The 21,101-nt window shown below is 54.0% G+C and overlaps 1 protein-coding gene across 4 annotated transcripts in view; it reads left to right on the top strand.

The window, feature by feature from the left end:
- MLLT6 (MLLT6, PHD finger containing) overlaps positions 1 to 19,044 on the top strand; it is a 44,773-nt gene extending 25,729 nt beyond the window's left edge. For all 4 annotated transcript variants that reach the window (XM_030508861.1, XM_030508859.1, XM_030508860.2 and 1 more), the window contains exons 9-20: positions 3,914 to 4,088; positions 4,978 to 5,565; positions 7,263 to 7,444; positions 8,159 to 8,276; positions 12,226 to 12,292; positions 12,672 to 12,814; positions 13,080 to 13,268; positions 13,446 to 13,534; positions 13,952 to 14,307; positions 14,438 to 14,537; positions 16,022 to 16,396; positions 17,218 to 19,044. In XM_030508861.1, coding sequence (XP_030364721.1) covers positions 3,914 to 4,088; positions 4,978 to 5,565; positions 7,263 to 7,444; positions 8,159 to 8,276; positions 12,226 to 12,292; positions 12,672 to 12,814; positions 13,080 to 13,268; positions 13,446 to 13,534; positions 13,952 to 14,307; positions 14,438 to 14,537; positions 16,022 to 16,396; positions 17,218 to 17,262 — 2,427 coding nt within the window. In that variant the 3' untranslated portion in view covers positions 17,263 to 19,044. The remainder of the gene's footprint in view (positions 1 to 3,913; positions 4,089 to 4,977; positions 5,566 to 7,262; positions 7,445 to 8,158; positions 8,277 to 12,225; positions 12,293 to 12,671; positions 12,815 to 13,079; positions 13,269 to 13,445; positions 13,535 to 13,951; positions 14,308 to 14,437; positions 14,538 to 16,021; positions 16,397 to 17,217) is intronic.
- Positions 19,045 to 21,101: the final 2,057 nt, after the last annotated feature.

Here is a 21,101-nt window from a genome sequence, read left to right as displayed (position 1 = left end):
CACAGCAAACCTGCCTCTTCCCTCCCGCTGCGAGCGCCCCTGGGGAGCCGTCCTGCCGCTCTCTGTTGCGCTTGCAGTAAATCTGCAGGATTGCAAACCCCCCCCCAGCTGCCTTCTCCTGCCAGCTGCAGACATCAGGAGCACTTGTTGACACACACTCACACATGCTGTGTGTTTTGGGCTGCAACATCTGGCTCGCTCTGAGTTTTGTAAGCTAAGCTGGGGATGCCAAGGCCTCCCCGCACCCATCCTTCTCCAGTCAGGTGCTGGAGAGGGAGCGCAGCAGGATGAAGAGCTCCTGATTGGAGACACCGTGGAAGGCAGGGACACTTTCCAGGTTTCCCACTGTTACTTGAGCTCTCGGTGTCTTCCCAAAGCTGGCCTGGAGCTGACAGATCCTGGGAATCTCTGCACTGCGCCTGGCTCAGACAAATGCACAGTCACTGTGATGGGGTAGGAGGTTTTGTGGGGAGGCTGATGATTATTCTTGCTAATCACAGCATGTCTCAGCATGGGTATTTACAATAAGGATTCCTTTAGCATCCTTTGTCCTGACGTGAGTGGAAATTTGCCAGTGACATCAGGGACTTAAAAATACAGTCTTCATAGAATCCCAGACTGGTTTGTGTTGGAAGGGACCTTAAAGCTTATCCAATTCCAACCCCCTGCCATGGGCAGGGACACCTTCCACTAGAGCAGGTTGCTCCAAGCCCCTGTGTCCAACCTGGCCTTGAACACTGCCAGGGATGGGGCAGCCACAGCTTCTCTGGGCACCGTGTGCCAGCACTTCAGCACCCTTACAGGGAATAACTTCTTCCTAATGTCTATTCTAAATCTCCCTTCTGTCAGCTTAAAACCATTCCCCTTGTCCTGTCACCACATTCCCTTGTAAAAAGTCCTTCAGCCCACCTGTATCTCCTGTTTCCCCCTACAAACAATAGCAGCACAGTGCTGCCTGATCTTGAGATGGAGGGAAGGGACATGGTAAATATTGTGAGTGGCTCAGACATAGAGAAGCTGTGAGGTGCTGATGCAGGCTTGTCTGACCTCCATCTAGTGATCCAGCATGGAAAGGCAGCTGATGCTTGCAGCCTGCCTGGGTGGCTGCTTCTGCACATCACCCTGCAGTGCATGGGCTGCAGGAGCCCTTGCTCTCGTCGCATTGTTCCTCGTTGGCATCCTCCCTGCTTCCCCTGCCAGTAGTTTAATCCAGGGCAAAGCCGCTCTGCGCGGCTGACGCGCGGCACCAGCCTCCCCCTTTTCCTTCTGGATCTCCTCAGTGGTTCCCTCTAGGAGCTCGTCCCGCCAATCAGGAGGCAAAGAGATGCTCTTCTGATTTCCCATCAATAAATTAATGAATGAAGAGCTTGGGTGCTGCACAGTGTCCCAGGGAGGCCAGGAATGAGGGACAGCCCCTCGGGGGACAGGAGGTACGTGCATGCCGGCGCGACTTCGTCTCACTTCGGGCTCCTGGGTTGAGGCAGGAGTTTCCCCATCAGACTGTCACCTCCAGCTGAGGCAGCAGGTTTATTCTGGTGACATTTTTCACTTGGTTGCTTTAAATAAACCTTCAAAATGTAGCTCCCGGCTCATTTTGAAAGAGAGCTCTCACTTCCTCAGTGCTTCCATGCTTTTTTTCCCCCTCTGCAGCATGTCACCCCCCCACACCTGTTTGCAACACACGAAACGGTGGTGTTTCTGCACACACATGGATTTCCATGCTGGAGAATAGCTGATGATCCAGGGATTGAGACCTCTGGTTGTGCCCAAGGCGAGCAGCAGGCATGCAGGTTGCTCCAGCCCTGGGCTGGAGAATCTCCTTCATCGGGAAGGTGATGGGACTGCAGCCCTTGTCACTGTTATTAATATTGGCGTGATGATAGCAGACCCCTCCCCTTCAGATCAAGGCTACGTTGTGCTTGGCAGCCCACGTGTGTCTCCTGGAAGGCTCCACTGCCACACAGAGCCTGCAGGCCCTATGGAGCAAAGTGGGAAAGAAATAGAGGCACAGAGAGGGGAAGTGATTTAGTGTGGTTTCAGTTTCCCTCTCTTTGCTCCTCAGCTGCATTGCTTGGGCCCTTGCCCCAAATTCAGGCTCTCTGGAATGGCTGCTGGAGAAGGGCCCTTGGTGGGGAGGAGGGTGGGAGTTTCCACATGGATTTGGTTGCTGCAACCTGCTTGGCAAACAATATCTAGGATAGCGTTTGGCAGGAGGTGGGAAAATCCTGCCCCTGAAATCCCTGGGAGTCTCTCAGTGAGGCTGTGAGGTCAGATCAGCCCTACAGGTGAGTGTCTGTCCCTTCACCACCTTCAGCTGAGCCAGCTCAGCCTCTCTTACCCTCTTTTTGTTTGATTTTTCCTTTATTTTTGCAATTAAGATTTATTTCCCAGCTCAGATTTCCCCCTCCCACCCTGCACTCCTTCATTACCTGCCCTGCACTCCCTTCATGACACTCTGGATCGAGAACACGTCTTCTCATGTGGTTTCCCCCCTGCCCTTCTGTGGCCTCGTGCACCTTGTGCGGGGAGCTCCAAAGAGGTGAATTTATGGGAGGAAAACTCAGGGCTCTGCATTTCTGCTGAGACATGAGCCATCTCGTTCCTGCCACTCCAAGAGCAGGCTCCAGACTCCCATAGCCCCCAGCCACTGCTCCCCTTTGCCTCCCCAGGCAGATGTGGAAAGTCAGAAAGATTTTCATGCTCCCTCTGAGCTCGTAAATCAAGAAGGTTTAATCTCCTACATCCAGGAGTCCGTGATGAGAAAATACAGCTCCCCCCCCTCCTCTCTCCCCTAATTTCCACCACTCCCTTCCTCCTGTCTTTCATATTCCCGGCACATCTGGTGTGTGTTAGGCTGCCAGCTGTTGCATTGTGCAGAGTGATTAAACCATGTGGGAGGAATGGGGAAAGATTTTTATCTGGCCATTCATGAGTCTGCATTACAAGCCCTTTTTTCCTTTAGCTCTCCCCAAGAAGAGGTCATCTGGAGTCAGGGATAGTGGAATGTAAGAAAGGGATCGGGCTTCTTCGTGTCTTCCTTCTATCTGCTCAGTAAGAAATAAAACGTGTTTGCACTAATGTACAGGTGTTACATTTTGGGCTGGAGCCATCACATTAGGGCTCTGTCTATAATATTGATTGGTTGCAGTAATATCTTGCAAAAAGTCATCTTTGAACGCTGCTGGTTTGGCTTTGAAGTGACTTGAAGGTGAAGGTTTCATATCCTAGTGTGGGTGCCCTGGGGGATCTGGTTTTCGGTTCATTCCGCTCTCCCCCGGCTGAACTCCCACACTTCTCTCTCTCATCCCAAGCTCCTGGATTTCCCAGCATCTGGCCAGCCTCTTCATCCCCCCTTGCTTCCCTGTCTCTTGCAGGCTTAGATGGGGTTTGGAGAGCATCTGTTGTTGCGTGGTCAGATGCTGCTCTAACAGTGTCACTGTGAAATACTGCAGTAGATCTTGGAAAGCCCTGGGCTGGCCCTGGTGGATTCTTTAGGGAATCCAGGGAAACTCCTGTCACAGCACAAAGACAAGTAAATTCCCCCAGTTGGAATGACCTTGCTGAGAACAGCACACGTGAGAGATGCAGCTGAGATACATGCTTGAATCACAGCCAAATTCAGATGGGATTTGGGCTGAATAACCCTCTGAGTTACTTCCCTCTGCTGATGGTGCAGAGAATCTCTGATGCCTGTGCCTGGATTGTCAGTTCCCTGTTTAATTTCCTGCAGGTAGATGGGATGGGAAGCAGCAATAGAGGGAAATGTGGCTTTTTTCTGCTGAGCAACATGACCTGACCATCACTTTGTGGGCAGAGGGGGCGATTACTTCTCTTAAGGGGAAATTGGTAGAAAGAGCCCCTGCTGTGGCCACATCTGGCCTGAGTGAGTGACCTTTGTGTTTGCTGCTGCCAGGGCTCTACCAGCCACCATGAGGGGAGCAAAGAGACCTCGGAGGTTGGCCGGTCAGAGGTGAAAGGCAGGAAGTCCTCAAGCCATGGAAGCAGCCACAAGGGGAAAAAGACTGGAAGTGGGAAAAGCTCAGTTGGCTTCAGCTCGGCTTCATCCAGCGGGACCTTCCAGCCTGCAGGTAAGGGGTGAAGGCAAGAGAATGGATGTTTTGCTTTGCTCCTCTTTGATATGTAGCTGTAAAGATACACCAGCAAGTGCTCATGGCTGTTTCTTTAATCGCTGGAAGAGAGAGGGAAAAGTCTTGCTGCTACTAACTCCATGCACAGAGGGAAGAACCGAGGCAGATGAGTGTTACAGCTCCCCTCCCGCGCAGACCTGCTGCACTGCAAGGGAAAACAGACCCAGATGTGTGAGTGGAGGGAGGAGGGAAGGGATACAGGCAATATGGGCAGCACCTGCCCTCTCCTCCCTGGGTGGTACTGTCTGCAGCAGTGTTTTAAGGAGTACTGGTGGAGAGACCTGAGCCAAACCCTGGTATCCAGGCTCCCCTGAGCTCTTGAGTCAAAGCTGTGCCAGGCTCCCATTGCTCTGACCCTGCTCGGTTCTTTTCTGAGCTGTTGCTGTAATGGCCAGTGTATTTCATCCCCTGGGACCCTAATGGGGCTGGAGGGATGGATGGGGGGTGATGCAGGGCCTGGGGGAGCAGACCTGGGCATGTTTGTGGGGGGTGAAGATGCTGGTGTGCGCCTCTTGTGTTTGCCAAAGAGCGTCAAAGGTATGGGCTTGGAGGTGACAGGGATGGCTTCAGCTCGATAACCAGCCTGTGCTAGAGGAGCTAGGCCAGGTTGGACGGGGCTTGGAGCAACCTGGTGTGGTGGAAGGTGTCCCTGCCCATGGCAGGGGGTTGTAACTTAGCAGTAAGGTTGCTTCCAACCCCAAACATTCCATGATTCTCTGATTCTATGACCTGTGTTGTGACCGTGCTCCTCTCGCCAGCCTCCTGCTATAGGCTTGAGCTACTGCCACCATGAGCTTTCTTATCCCTGCTTCCTCTCTGCTTCCCCCAGGTACCTCCTGCAGCAGTTTGCAGTGCTCCCAGGACTTTGTGACATTCCCCAAGCTCGAGCAGGACGACGAGAAGTACCGGAAGCCTGTGTCTTCCTCCTCTTCCTCCCACTGCTCCCCTCTGTATGAAGGCCAGAAGGGGGACATCTTTGAGCAGAAGGTGATCTTCTCAGGCTTTGGGTCCATCATGCGCTTCTCCACCTCCGCAGTGAGCCAGCAGAGAGGCCGTGATGCTTCCCCTGTGGACTATAAAGCCTCAAACACTGTCAGCGGCCCTTCGGTGGGCACCAGTGGGACCAGCAGCAGCAGCAGCCACAAGCGCATGCCATCCCTCAGCATGGAGGAGGGAGAGGTGCTGAAGGAAAAGAAGCACAAGGGTAGCAAGAAGAACAAGCATGGGCCTGGCAGGCCAAAAGGGGGCAAAAGCAAAGAGATTTTGGGTGCCCAGCTGGCTGGGTCCACGTCTACGTCCTCGTCGCCCTTCTCCGGGGGCTCTCTTGTTAGCTCCAGCATCGGCAGCTCCTCACGGGCCTTCAGCCACACGGGGAACCTGCCCAGCCTCAGCATGGAGTCCCCGCTGCTGGGTTCAGGTATGTTCCCCCTTAGGGCTCCAGGTGTGCACGGCTCCTCCCTCCCTTCTCATCACATCGAGCTGGTGTCTGGACCTGTCTGCACAGAGTCCAGTCCCTTTAATTCAATCCCTGGAGCTATAAAAACCCACATCTGGTTCTCCCATTTCCATCTTGACCTTCATGCTAGGATCAACCCTAGGTCAGCTTCTCTGTCGTTGGAGCTGGGCTGTGGAGCATTTCAAACCCTTTTTGCTCAAGTGCTGGAGAACCTCAGCTAGCAAGAGCTGAAATGCTGGGGAGGGACTCTTTCTTAGGGACTGTAGTGATAGGACAAGGGGTAATGGGTTCAAACTGAAACAGGGGAGGTTTAGGTTGGATCTAAGGAAGAAGTTCTTTACTGTGAGGGGCACTGGAATGGGTTGCCCAAGGAAGCTGTGAATGCTCCATCCCTGGCAGTGTTCAAGGCCAGGTTGGATGGAGTCTTGGGTGACAAGGTTTAGTGCGAGGTGTCCCTGCCTATGGCAGGGGGGTTGGAACTAGATGATATTAAGGTCCTTTCCAACCCAAACCATTCTATGATTCTAATTTCCAAAGCAATACGGAGGGATATTCACAGGCCAAACCAGAACAACCACAGCCTGACCCCAAATGAGGGATTCTCATAAGTGGTTCAAGTTTAACCCCTCTTTCTGAAAGCAAAACTTCCCGTCCTGGTCTTGCCACATCCACATAGGGTTGGGAGACTGGAACACCATTAACTCTGTTGAGAGGCATACAGCCATTCCCAGCCTGAGTTCCTTTCCCTGGCCTGGCAGGGATGAGGGCAGCCAGGACATGCGGCAGGAAGGGGTTAAGGCAGCAGGCAGAGGAGGAGCCTGCTGCTCAGGGCTGAGGTTTGACACTGTTCTGGCAACAGAACTTGTCATTGGTCTATTGTGGGTTGTTTGCAGATGTTCCAATTTAGGTCAGATTGCAAGGGGGGAGGTATGGTTTTGTTGTGTGTGCCTGGGAGCCCTGGCCTGTTTGTCTGAGAGAGGAGAGGAGCTTCAGGAATTGATGCAACTTCCATAATCATAACCTGGGGCCAATGTTTTTTTGCCTTCCCTCTGAAACAACAAAGGGGTGTTTCAAAGGGAGGCTGCTGCCAGGCCCTGCGCTCCTGCCTGCTTGTTCTCCCATTCTGCTGCTGCAGAGAAGTTGGCAGGGCTCACAAGGACCTGGCTTTGGGCCCCTGCCGCATGCCTGAGCCAAGGGGAAGTCAGATGGGTCCCATCCCTCAGCAGCAGCTCCTTCCTCGTCCTTTCTTCCTCATTTATCTGTCATGCCCCACCGTGGTCCCTGGGCATCAGGCAAGGGGACAGGTTAGCTCAGCAAGAGTGTGGTCTCTTGACTAGCACAGGCAGCAGAGAGCGGGACTCTCTGAGTCCACTACCCCCTCCTGCCACTGACTTGTGCCTTTGGTGGGTCACTTTATGGTGTGATTTCTCTGTCAGAGTGTATCAGGGGGCAGGGGCAAGGCTGGAAAAGCTTGTGATACCTTTTGGTGGAAGGACTGTGGGCTGTGACCACCCTCACTGCATGCCAGGCCATGAGATGCTCAAGTGTCTCGCGCATCGGTGCCACCCTCCCTTTCTGACATCGAGCCCTGCAGACACCCAGCTGCTTGCAGGGCATGGAGGGGAGCGTGGCTCTCTAACCATCCCCTCCCCTTGCAGGGATCTACACCAGTAACAAGGACCCCATTTCCCACGGGGGTGGAGTGCTCCGCGCTGTGTGCAGCACCCCGCTCTCCTCCAGCCTCCTGGCACACCAGGGTACGTCGTCTCTCCCACAGCTCAACCGCTCTCCCTTTGCCAGCACCATCCCAGCTTCCTCCTCCTCAGTGTCCACCACGCAGGTAAGAACATGGGGACCAGGAGAGGGGTTGTAGCTTGGGAAGAGCGTTGGACAGAGCTGGGCACAGAGGAGCTGCTTTTTTTCGCTTGGGAACAGCTTCTCTTCCTTCAATGTGCCAACTGCAGCTTCCCTTAGAGTGGATGGAAAGATGTAGGCAGTTTGGCATCAAAGCCCACAGCCTGTTTCAGGGTGGGAGGAGTTGCAGCCTAAAAGGACACATTGCTTTCCATCAACTGCCAGAGGAAGCACAGGCAGTGCCCAAATAGCAGAGGCCTGGCTGTCCATGTGCTGTGTCCCATGCTGCTCATCCCCTGCTTCCCAGTGGATCCTGCCACCGGTGCCAGCCCTGTCTTCACCCTGCAGCACAGATAACTTGGTGGGAGGGCTGGCACATCCCCGCTGGGTGGGCTATGTGTGTGCCAGGAGACAGAGCCTTGTCCTTTGTCGGGAGCTCACTGTGGGAGGTGTTTTACAGGGAGGAGAGAGCTAGTTTTACAGCTTCAGTGTTAACATGGCTCATTCAGACCTCTTGGCTCTGAGAAGGGCTTGGGAAGATTTCAACTGTCTAGCGAGACTTCCAAGGAGGTATTTTTAACACTGTCTCATGAGCAAGCCGGGATCAAGAGTCAAGAAGAGATGGAATAATGAAGTTATTTTCCTCTTGCCTTTTTGAGAAGTCATTCCTCTGTCTCTCCCTCCTTGTTTTGCCATGCAGGTGTTCTCCCTGGCAGGTTCAACGTTCAGCCTCCCTTCCTCACATATTTTTGGGAGCCCCCTCACATCTGGGCTATCGATCAACCCACTCTTAAATCAGTCGGAAAGCAGCCGGGCAGGTACGTGAATCAGAAGGTATGTGAGTTTGGACTTCCAAAGGGCTCTCCCTGGAAGAGTTGAGACAACTGCATCCATAGTTCTCCAGCTGCCCTCCCTGCTTGCTCCCATCCTGTGCCTGTGAGAGCCAGGGGCTAGGAGGGGGGACAGTGGCTTTTTCCCCAAGGCAGGGGGTGCTTGTGTTTGCCTTACTGAAGTGCTGGCTTGCAACTCTGTAAAAGCACATCTGCTGGTGTGTCCCTTGGATAAAGTGTGGCCCTGGACTTGTGCTAGAAAAGCACAAGAATGTGGAGTCCTTCCCTGCAGAAATTGGTTGTCTTTTTACACACTGAAGCTATCCAAAGTGAGTGAAAGCTACAGCGAGCTTCTGCTTGCTCAGAAGAAGTTGAAAGTTGTTTGTTGGGGTTTTGTTTTCTGGGTTTCTTTTGAAATGAGAGATATCTCACACTCTTAATTCTCATCTTCCATTTCTGAGTTACTTCCAGCCCTGCCCCTTTGGCTTTGTTGTGAACGCAGCAAAACCCACTGTTTTAAGCTTCCAAACACAAACGTGCCAACACTGAATTACTTACAACTGCTCATATTTTCCCACCAAGGCAAATTCATTTTCCTTGGAAAATTGCCTGGTTAATAAGCAGGAAACTTGAAGGATCATAAGATTTTTATTTTATTATTATTTTTTTTTTCCCAAAACAGAGTGGGCCTCATCTTTGGTTTGCACCAGTAGTTAAACAAAAGCACCCTCCTCCTTTTCACATGGTTGCAGTTTGTGGTGCAACTGTCTCATGCTCCCCTAGCCCAGCAATGCTGGCAGCTCAGCATGCTGGATGCTGAACTCCTGGGAGGTAAAACCCTGCCCAGTGTCCCACTGGGTGACAAGCACTTGAAAACACACAGTTCTCATTTGAGGTGGCTCTGGGTTCTCTGGATCCTCTGACACCAGTGGGCCCTTATTTGCCTTAACAAGTGTGCATGCCTGCATGTAAAGCATGAACGAACACGTGTGTTTGCTCCTGACCTTTGCAAGCCCTGGAAGGTGCCTGGCTGTCCCTCTGTGTGTCACTGGCAGCGTTTTGTCTGTGTGTCCCCACCAGCAGCTTGGGTTGAACTCGAAGGGGAAGGTAACAGCACAGCTGACCTCAGTGGGAGTCAGGGCCGTGGCACGTGAGCTCTGAGTCAGGAGTGATTCAGTCACCTGGAATTAAGGAAAGAATGGGATGATTCAAGGAGTTAGCCTTCCCTCACAGCAGTCAACAAGAGGGAGATTGCCCACTGCTGCTTCCCCTTTGCTATTATTTTGGCAAGGTGCTGACAGGAGAAGGAAGCGAGTCAACTGTCAGGAATAGCCCTGTGGCTCCGGCACAACACGGGCTCAGCAGTCTGGGTTCTGTTCCAGCCCTGCAGCTACTGCTGAATGAATCATGTAGGCAAAATCCAACACACAAAGTGCTCAACCCCACCCACCCCCGATCCTTAGTTTCCATTTCCAAGATTGCTCCTTTTGTTTGACGGGGATCTTAAAAGCTTCCGGACATGTTTTTTCCAGTTCAGGCAGCATTTAGAACAGCTCCTGGGTTTTGTCACGTGTAAGGTTTGTCCATCACTATCTTCTGCTGCTGGAACTGGTGGCTCAGAAGGTGTTAAGTCAAATTCCCCTTTTCTTTATTCCAAGGGGATTAATTAACATGCATTAAACCTCCTGTGTGGGGCCATTTTCACTTAAAACTGTGGTGACTGCTTTAATCCCAGGTTGTTAACAGGATGGTTGTGAAGTTTTAAGTAATCCTCCCTTGTCTGTAATTCCGATTCCCTTTCCTGAGTGTATCTGTGCAGACAGATCCCGTGGAGACATCGCTTTCATGGCAGTAATATTTGAGCTTTTCACCATTTTAATGTGATGGAGGGAAATGTTGTCACCCTGTCTTACAGATGAGGGAACTGAGAAACTGTTATCACTGATGGAGGTTGATACCAGGGTGCCTTTGGCAGTACAAAAAGTCTGATTCTTATCTTCCCACTCCCTTAGCTACTGTCTAGTTCTTCCTCCCACGGCTTGTCCTGGATCCTTCCTCATTATGATGACAGGCTGAACGTATTTATCTTCTCTAGTTGTCTTCAAGCCTTTCTTTCCTACTTGGTGCCTTGGAAAGTGCCGTCTCGGTGTGATAACTCAGCCATCTCCCTTTTCTGTAGACAACAGGGTGGTGTTGGCCAGGAGATAATTGAATATGGAGCCTGGTACTGTTTCAGAAATCCAGAATTGTATATATCTGTGTGCAACCTTTTTGCTGCCAGCAAACGTGGCAGTAACAAGCAGGCATCAAAGCTTAGCTGAATTGAATTGTTGGGTTGCAAGTTAAAACCCTTGCAGTGAAGCTGCACACAGCGGGCTGTGAGTGTCTTCCAAAGGGTTTAGGTGGTCCTTGGATGGAAAGAGCACTGAGAAGTCCTGCTGTGGGCTGACTGTTCCCAGCCTTCTGGTCGCTGATCCTGGCTGGAGAACTTAGGAAGTTTTCATGCCTCATGGTGTCTCTGAAATCAAGACTTGTCTCCGCATGGTGCCTTGTACTGGGAAACTATTGCTGACCGGCAACTGCTGGTCACCTTCAGAAAGCAGTGGCTTCTCCCCAGAAGGGTGGCCCAGCTATAATTGATGGTCAGAAGGGCATTCCCATGGGGATGAAGGAGTGAGGATCCCACTTGTACCTGTCTGTAAGAGCTGCTGAGCAACAGCTGCGTTTGCTTGTTCTCAGCAGTAGAAAATACCCCGCTTGGGGCATTACACTGTAAATCACAGTGTTCCCTGCAGGAGACTTCCTGGATTCTTGTACATAAGAAACGTCTCTTATTGTGTGAAGAGGAGGGGCAAGTCAGCCAGCTGGTGCAGGCTGTAGTCACAACATCTGACACGTCCCAGAGCGAGGTGAACGTGTGTTTACAGGCTGGCAGGCTCCGGGGATGGAAAGCAAATGGCAGATAAATATACTTCACTTCTTGAGTACTCTTTGGCCGAGAGATATCCTGCCCATGAGCACATGCACAGCAGCTCTGTCCCCAGCACTGCAGTGCCCCAGCTCCCTGGGACAGATGGCTATGGGGGTCACTTGTGGACACTGAAGCACTTATTTAAGCTCTTTAGAAAGGAGCTGAGCATCTGGAAACTTTGGAGGATCCCCAGATGGGTTTTGGGAGAGGATCCTGGGTGCACAGGGCAGCAAAACTCCTAGAACCACAGACTGGTTTGTGTTGGAAGGGACCTTAAAGCTCATCCAGCTCCAACCCCCTGCCACGAGCAGGGACACCTTCCACTAGAGCAGGTTGCTCCAAGCCCCTGTGTCCAACCTGGCCTTGAACACTGCCAGGGATGGGGCAGCCACAGCTTCTCTGGGCACCCTGTGCCAGCGCCTCAGCATCCTCACAGGGAAGAGCTTCTGCCTCAGAGCTCATCTCAGTCTCCCCTCTGGCAGGTTAAAGCCATTCCCCTTGTCCTGTCCCTACATCCCTTGTCCAAAGCCCCTCTCCAGGTTTCTTGTAGCCCCTTCAGGCACTGGGAGCTGCTCTAAGGTCTCTTTCCAAGCTGCACCAGCCCAGCTCTCTCATAGTGGAGAATGAAATGTCAAAACACGTTGAAGTTGAACCCCTAAAAGCTGCTCTTTGCCCGGTTTCCGCGGCGCGGGAGGGAGCCGGGGGCTGGGGCAGGGGCCGGTTCCTCCCCGGTTCCCCAAGGAAAGGGGGTGTCGGGGGTGACCTTCCCGGGGTGACCCCCCCGTCCCCGCCGTGTGGCGGTGACAGCCGCCCCGCCCCGGGGCGGAGCCGTGCCGCAGTGCCGCTGCCTGCGCTGCTCGGTGCTCCCATCTAGCGGGGCCCGGCGCCCCCGGGTGCTAAACCGGGCCCTTGCGCGGGGCCGGGCGCCTATGAACCCCGTCCCTGTGTGTCCCTCTCCCCACGCAGAGCCCGACCTGGAGGACTGCAGTTTTGGCTGCCGAGGGACGTCGCCCCAGGAGAGTCTCTCGTCCATGTGAGTGTCCTTGAGGAGGGCAGGCACCGGGGGGCATCCGCATCCAAACCCGCATCCGCACGGCGGTACCCCGGGATGACACAGCAAAGAAGGGGAGAGAGACTGCGGGAAGAAGAGGCAGCTCCTTCCCTCCTCGTTTAAGCTGGGGATGGGATGGGATGGGAAGAGGCAGGTTTGCTTTGCTCATACGAGCCGGGGCTGGCAGGAATGGAGGGTTCTCCATTCTCTGCTCCACTTCAGGCTGGCAGGAACGGAGGGTTCTCCTCCGCTCCACTTGAGGCTGGGGGGATGCAGCCACTCCCAGCGTGAGGCAGAAGAGATGCGGGGAGAAGGTGCAGATGAGGGAAGCATCTCTGACATCTCCTCAACCCTTCCCCAGGTCCCCCATCAGCAGCCTGCCCACCCTCTTCGACCAGACGGTGTCCTGTAGCAGCAGTGGGCAGCTGGAGAATGTTCCCCAGGCCACCCCAAACATCGAGCAGCTCCTGGAGAAGCAGGGCAATGGGGAAGCTGGAGTGAACAGTGAGTCACTTGGGGCATGGGCTGTGGGAGGAGAGGTCCTGGTGCATGTTTGTGTGGGAGCCAGCTGGGATTTTGCCCACAGGCAAAGGAGCCGGGTGGGAGACAAAGCACTAGTCTGTGCCATGGGGGAGTAGCTGGCAGTGGGACTGTGTTCTGGGGCCAGTCTCCTCCCCCAGTGTGGGCTAACTGCGGCACCTCCTGTGGATCCCCTTCTCCTCTTTCCTCCCCTGACCCTTTCCCTCTTCCTCCCTCCCGTTCCCTGCAGTTGTAGAGATGCTCAAAGCCCTGCACTCGCTGCAGAAGGAGAACCAGCGGCTCCAGGAGCAGATCATGACACTGACAGCCAAGAAGGAGCGTTTGCAGCTCCTCAATGTCCAGCTCTCCGTCCCTTTCCCCGTGGTGACCACCAGCAATGGCCCAGGCAGCCAGGCCCAGTACATCCTGCCTCCCAACGGTGAGGGGACCAGTGGGGTGCATCACCCTGTGCCCTTCCATCGCAGTGCCCTGGGGTGGGCAGGAGGGGTGGCAGTGGGGAGGTTGTTCTTGCTCTGTAGCCACTGTCCCTTGCTATTGCTGGGGCAACCTCAGCTCCACCCCTGACTCTGCATCCTCACTTCTTTCCTCCTTACAGTCTGCAACAACGACTCCCTGAGCATCAGCAAGAGCCCCCCTTGCAAGAACAGCTTTGGGATCGAGAACTCGCTCTCCACTTCCTCTGAGGTACACTGGCCACCACATCCACCAGCCGGCTGGGGAAGGGGCCTGGGGAGGGAGCAGAGCAGTGCAGTCCCAGGGCTCTGATTTGATAGCTCATAAAGCCTCATAGTCCAGGCCCAGAAATCAAGTTTCTTCCTCTGGAGTACCCGTTCTTCAGTTCATCTCAGTGCTGAGGGTCTGAGTTGAGTAGCTGAGACTGGGAGCGCGAGGTGAGAATGCTTCTGGGTTATTCTGGCCGCACTTGGAGAGCTCCAGCAAAGCATGTCTGAGTTCTGGGACACCTCTGAGCATACACCTGCGCTTGCACTCGCAGCCCCCCCCCTTCCCACCTCCAGCTCCTGCCCAAAGCACCCTTTGGAGCTGAGCTGACCTTTCACAAGCTGCCCCAGTCCGATGCTCTTATGTCCGTTTCTCCCCCAGGACCCTCATTCAGGTTGCCCCAGCAGGAGCAGCTCTTCCCTGTCCTTCCACAGCACTCCTCCACCCCTGCCCATGCTGCAGCAGAGTCCTGCCTCGCTACCCCTGCCCGGGGTGCAGCAGGTGAATGGCCTGGCCAGGGTGGCAGGCAGCGGGCTGGGGGGTGGCCCCACTGCCAGCCACAGCCTCTCCACGGTGCCCATGGTGGACGGCCTGATGGGGACCCTGGCAGGAGGTCAGCAGATGCCCATCAACGGGATCCTGGGGAACCTGAACGGAGCTCAGGCTGCCCAGCCTCCGAGCGCGCTGCCGCAGGCCAGCGGGCCGCCGACCCTGCAGCTCTCCACCAGCCTGAGCAGGTGAGGACGGAGCTCGCGGGGACAGCCCTGCCCTCTCCAGCACACGCTTAGCACCGGGAGGGAGGGAATCCCTATGGATGCAGGACCAAGACGGGCTGCACTGACCTTCCCTGCCCTGCTCCCCTTGCAGCATGAGTCCCCTGACAGAGCAGCAACGGCACGTCTTGCACCAACACGAGCAACAGCTCCAGCAGCTTCAGCAGCTCCTGACTTCCCAGCCGCTTAATCCGGTAAGTGTGCCTGCTGGCAGCTTTTATCCGATGAGCTGTTTAATGGGAAAGCCTGGGAGCAGAGAGCCAAACTTAGAGCTCCCTCCTTCGCATGAATCCCCTGCCCACAGGGCTGCAGCATCATGTGCCTTTTCCAACCACAGCTCCCAGCTACTGTGGGTGGAGGGAGGAGAGAAGCTTTAGGCAGGAAGGTGCGGCACCTCCTGGAGGAGGGGAGATGGGCATTTGAACTTGCTTTGTACAAAGGAAAAACTCCAGTCTGGGTTTCCCACGTCCCGAGGGGGTGAGCACATGGTAACACTAAGCTACCATAAAACTAGGAGCTCTGTTACCTCCTCCAGCACCTTTGAATGCAAATCATGCCTTTTGCTGTGCCGCCAGCACACAGGTCTCTGGGCTTGCAGATGTGCTGAGGCCCACAGGAGAAGAAGAACTCGCTTGAGGACACTACTTGAGATTAAAAAGAGATAAGCACCAAATTGCTTAGTCCTGAGGCAGGTGAGCTCTGTCTGGGCACATTGACATGGAGAGCTGGAGTTGCCAAGGGGAATGTGTAGGTGGCTAAACACTTTGGGGTCAGAACAAGGATCAGGCGGCTGTTCTGAGGATCTTGGCTCTCTGCCTGAATTCTCTCGGGTAGAACAGCAGCCCCATCCCTGGCTGTTTTGGGAATGGCTGCATGGATGGATGGTAAACAAGCCCCTGAGTGTGTAAAAACCACATTCACTTGCCCTGGAGAAGCCCTCTGTGGTGTCTCTCCCCTGCAACGGAGCTGCCCGGGTGTGCTCCTGTCAGCAAAGCTGTGCTCATTTAGATGTCCCATCGACTTGGCCCGTTGCTTTGGGTAGATTTCTGGGTCAGGCTATTTATAACCCGGGAAAAGCAGATTTGAAAGGGCTTCTCTTTACAGCAGCTGATGTCACCGTGTCATCAGCTGCATCCCTGTGGGTACGGGAACAATGTCAGCTCTCAGCCCGCAGCATCGGTCGATGGTTGCTATAGTGATTTCACAGTTGGGTTGGATTTGAGGGCATCCCTTGGGGTGCAGGTGAGCCATGGCCCTTGTCCCCCCCTGAGCCCAGCTCACCTACACTGACCCTGTGTGTCAGGGCTGAGCTGTGCAGCAGGACAGGCTGGGGAAGGAAATTGAGGATAGTGGATGCCACAATCCATGGGTTGATTGATTGGAAGGAGGGAGCAGATTGGTGTGCCTGCAGGTGTCTCAGTGAGGTCAGCTAATCCTACGCTTCAGGAAGCAATGGGGTTGGAAGGGTCATAAGCACAGGCTGTTAATGAGCACAAGACAGACTGTTCCTCTCTACCTATAGAGATGTGATCAAGGGGACTCCCTCCCTGTCCCCAGTAGCATCACCTAGGATGGAGCCTGCCCCCTGTGGCTCCTGGCTCCTTTGTAGTAGGTGTCACCTCTCTCCCTGAGCCCTTTGTCCTGCCCATTGACTCCTCTTCCTCACCCTTCCCTGCAGGAGCAGCAGGCCCTGGTGTTCCAGATGATGCAGCAGATCCAGCAGAAGAGGGAGCTGCAGCGGCTGCAGATGACCAGCTCATCCCAGTTGTCCATGACCAGTCTCCTGGCAGCCACCTCTGCCCCCCTGCACTCCAGCACCAGCGCCCTGATGACCTCGGCCCCACAGCCACCCCACAGCAGCTCTCTCATGGCCTCCCTCTCCCCGCAGCAGCTCAACCCTAGCAATGCCCTCCTGGCCCCCCAGGCCACCCCACCGCTCAGCACTCCTGGGAACAGCCTCCTGGCTTCGGGAACAGGCATCCCACCGGTCCTTACAGCACAGACTAACCCGTTTCTCAACCTGCAGGCTGATGGCAACACCCCGAAAGGAACGGTGCGTATGCTGCTAGCACTACCCTAACCCCACTGAGCTCGTGGTGCTGGGCGCTGTACAGACCCGGGGAGAGACAGTCTGCACTTGGGGGAGCAAGGGCACCACGTAGGCAACAGAGCCAGGATGCTCCTCTGGCTTTGCTGCAGCCCTGCCTAGCTGCTGTCACGTCCTGATCCTACTTCCAAGGACTTTTGTAGGGCCCAGGCAGGGTCATGGGTAGGCACAGAAGCTCCCGAGGTGCCCTTCCATGTGTGTGTGCAGACACACACCAGACGTGCCGCAGGAGTGAGGCAGAGACAGGCTGTAGAGTTGTCTCCGTTAAGCCTAAGACTTGGATGGGACAATGTGCCCCTGGCAGTGCTGGCCCTATTGGAGCCTCGTGATGAAATACGAAGGTGACTGCATGTTGAAACCCAGGGTTTAGGAGGAATCTTGCACCCAAGAGGAGAGGTGGTGAAGAGGTTTACAGCCTCTCTGTAAAGCAGCCTTGTACTGGAACACCAGTGCTTGGGGACTGATGGTGTGACACTTTCATCTCCATCCCTCCCCTGGCCTCTACCTGTACCCAGAAGGTCCAGCCCTGGTTGGAGACATTTAGCAGCCAAAGGCCAGGGTTAAGGGGCCAGTTTGGTCTGAACTGGGCAGAGGGGGGACCTGGGGCCCCCCATGTCTCCGTTGATGTCAGAGGAGCCCGACAGGTCGCGGTGAGCAGGGCCAGGGCTGCAGCACAGCAGGGCTCTCCGCTGCTGCCCCTCGGGTTGCCGCCCCTCCGGTACTGATACCTGTCTCCTCTACGTCTCTTTTCTGTTTGTTTTTTAAAGAGCATGAATGAAAAGGGAGCTCCTCTTACCCAGGACAAGGGCTAAGCTCCCCCCTCACCCCGAACAAACCAGCAGCCAACTCCTCTCAGCCAGGGGAATGTGGCTTTCCACAGTCAACCTTGATACTGTTAGAGCAATGAGCACAAGGCTTCCAAGAAGCATTTCCTGCCGCTGGGCAATGCCAAGAGGTGCTTTGGAAGACAGAACATCTCTGACCAAGCCCTGGTGTCATGAGGAGTGAAGGTGGGGGCTGCCTGCTGCCCTGGGCCGTGCCACACGTGCTCAAAGTGAAGCTGTGTTTCCATGCAGAGTGGAGGAGCGAGTTAACACCAGATCCCTGCTGAGTGCAAGCGTGTGTTCACGTGTGTGTAGCCCCCTGCCCCAGGCCAAGGCGCTTAGAGACCATCCAGCATCCTTGGCCAAGACCTTGGTGGAAGGAGGCTCCTTTCTGCACAGTGCAGAAGAATCTGGCAATGCCCTTGGAGGCAGCACTGGAGGTGACACCGCTGGGGACATGGTGGCAGTGCCTACATGCTCTGCTTCGGCCTGATGGGGAGGTCAAGAAGAAATCCTCTAGCTGAGATTTCTCACCTGCTTTTCATCTGCTGGGCTCTGAAGATGGTCTTCTCTCTATAGCCATCATATGAAGCCCCAACATGTCAGCTGGATCCAAACCCAGCCTGCAAACACGAGTGGTGGAGTGATGGGTGAGGACCAGTGTTCGGGGAGGTGAAAGCCACCTACTTCTTTAAAGGACATTGCCACATCTGCTCTGCCAGCTGCTGTGGGTTCCATGCTGTACTTGTCACGTGAAAAGCACACTCCTGCTCCTTGTGCTGGCTCTCGCTCTTCCCTTCCAAGATCTCCAAAGGCTAAAATTCCAACTGGCAAAAAGGGGCTTGTAGCCAGTGTTACCCCTCTTGTAGCCAACTTCAGAAGATGCATTTGAACCCATTGGGAGATAGAAACGTGTGTGGGGAAGAGAGAGCCCCCAGTCCGGTACCTGCTCTTTCTTGCCTACCACAAATCATTCCAGTCTGGCAAACCCACGTTCTTCCACTGGTCCTGGGCACTTGAGAAAAGGGATCTCCAAGCAATGGGACAATTGCCAGTCTCCTGAGCTAGGACAGCAGAGCCTTCGTTGTTCTCCACCTTTTGACCTTAACTCCATCTTGCAGCCTGGAACCTCAGCAAAGAAGTCAGCTTCCTCTGAGCTTGGATGCGATGGATTCATGGAAGGACAAGTGGGGCAGCTCTGGAGGAAGGGGAACATCGACGTCAAACGTACAAAAGTGCCCCTTCTCCTCCTCATCCCCTGGTTCCACCCAGAGCTCCTGGGGGCAGGCAGGAAGACTCCAGCCCATAGGAACTCCGAGGGTCTTAACAACAAGTTGTCAGACCTTAATGGATATTTTTCAGCACATTCCCACTGCCTCTTCACTAGTTTGCACTATTCACACTTGTCAGCAGTGGGGCTGTGCTGATAGGACTAGAAAAGCTTATTATAGGCAAAACCCATCTGCTAAATAGCTTTCTTTTATTTCTTCTTTTGTGTTTCTTTGGAAGATGATTGTCACCACAATGGTTGGATAAGGCTTAGAGGAGAGCAAATCCCTTTCTGATCTCAGCCTCCAGTTCTGTGAACTGGGCAGAACACTGCTGTCTGCTCAGAAATATATATATATTATATATATATCTTTTTTTTTTTTATATATAAAGAAAAGCTAATGTTTTAACAAGGTTAAGAAGCTATTGGAAAGATGGAGATGGCAGCTAAAAGTGGAAATGCCCAGCACTGAGAAACCACCATCTTTCAGTTGCAAATGGTTCGACTCTTTGGCTCCTTGTCCCTGGAATTGCTCCGGCACAACTGTGTCCTTGCACTTATATTCTCTCTTTTTCTTCCCTCACTGTGTTGTTCCCCATCCCCTCTGCGAGCAGAGGTGCCCCCAAACCCCCCAGCACAGGGACCCTCTGCTCAGTGTGGGAGCTCTTCCCACCTCGGGGCTCTTTTCTTCCTGCCCCCTCCATGTGAGGAGTCTTGGGCTTGAAAGCAACACCCGGAGCAGCCCTGTTTGTGTGCGGGATGGCTGCATCCACGTGAAGGCTGCACCAGCCAACCTTTGGCAAGCAACAGGTCTTTGGGATTTGGGAACAGACATTCCTTAGTGCTGATGTGGGTCAGCAAGATGATGGATTTCTCACCCTGGAATCAGTACCAGGAAGAGAGGGGATGGGAAGGTGGGAAGGCTGAGGAACATCCATCCCATGTGCAGCGAGGTACAACGTGTGTTGCCTCCCTGGATGAACAAAACCCATGTTCAGATCAGTGGTTTGCTGCCCAAATCCTTGGGGGACAAGAGAAAACTCAGTAGTAGGTACTTAACAGTGAGTTTGGAGTCGGGAAACTTGCTGCACAGGGAAAATGATTGAGGAGGTTGGGAATCAAGGGCTGAATTCAAGGAATTTCACTGTAGGCAGGCTTGCTGTTAAAGGCAGGGAGGGCTGAGCTGCCTCGTGTCCCGGGTCCCTGCTCCATGCTCCCTGTGCCAGGGATGTGCTGGTGGTGGCCGGAGTTTGAGGACGAAGCCACTCTTGGAGCAGGGAGGGATGAGGATGGAGAGGACGAGCCAGGGAAGAGACATCCAGACATAGAGCACTTATTCCCTGACAGCTTCCAAAGGCGCCCGGTCCCTTTGGCACATCCTCCTCATCTCAGCACCTCAACCTGCCCCAATGCCTTTGGCAGACTGAGGGAGGAGGAGGGCGACATCAACCATTATCTCTGTGAAAAAGAGGGTGAGCAGGGGAAAGAAAAACTAAAAGCTAAAGATTATCTGTGTTTCAGTTGCACTGGGGTATGTTTCTTTACCCGTTTTGATGCTAATGTCTCATTTAGTATGTTGCATGTGTCCTTTTTGTTCTGATTTGGGTTTTTTTATTGAATAAAAGAGAAAAAATGTGTATATTTTTGGCAATTTAAGGTAATGTAGCTAAGATATATTTTTTTCACGCTGCTTGACTGTTCTTTATTATAATAAATAATATTAATATTAATGCCAGAGACTTTTTTAATACACCTGAGGTTTCAAAACAGAAATGAAAGAGGATCTGTGTGGTTTGAGGGCCTGTGTCAGGGCTGAGGTCCTGCTGCCTGCCGTGATGTGATGCTCAAGGAAGCTGCCTGGCTCCTGCCTGGATTTGCCCCTTGGGAGGGGATGGAGACCCAAACAAGGTGGTTCATTAGCAAAAAGTCGTCCCCCCCCCAACCAGCTCCTTGTGCTCATCAGCTGAGGGGCCCCAACCACTGGCACAGGGTGCCCAGAGAAGCTGTGGCTGCCCCATCCCTGGCAGTGTTCAAGGCCAGGTTGGACACAGGGGCTTGGAGCAACCTGCTCTAGTGGAAGGTGTCCCTGCCCGTGGCAGGGGTTGGAGCTTAAGGTCCCTTCGACCCAAACTTCTCTGTGGTTCTATGATGATCTGAAAAGGTTTTTGGAGCGCAAGGCACTGCTGCTGGCCCCCAGTGCAAGCTGTGGCTGTGCTCTCCTCCAGAGAGGGCTTTGGGACAGGCAGGACACTGTAGACCAAGGGATGGACTTGCACTGAACGGAGAAGCCCCTGGGCACATGTCCCATTCCCCAGCTCTCCACAGCAGCAGGAAAGCTTCTGTGTCCCAGAGCAAATCCGATGGCCACGGCCAACAAGTGCTGCCTGTTCCGAGCTCCCGAGGGACCCGCGGCTGCATCCAGCCGTGTCGGTCACCTCTCCCCCTGCCAACCAGCCTGAACACTTCACCCCAAGGAGAATGACACCATCTGCTTGGTATGTCTCCTCTGGAGTCTGCTCCTGAGCACGGGAAACCTCATCTATGTCCATATTGTCTT

The sequence above is a fragment of the Strigops habroptila genome, chromosome 19 (genome assembly GCF_004027225.2).
Source record: "Strigops habroptila isolate Jane chromosome 19, bStrHab1.2.pri, whole genome shotgun sequence".
NCBI lineage: Eukaryota > Metazoa > Chordata > Aves > Psittaciformes > Psittacidae > Strigops > Strigops habroptila.
This window is presented reverse-complemented; position numbering and strand designations above follow the sequence as displayed.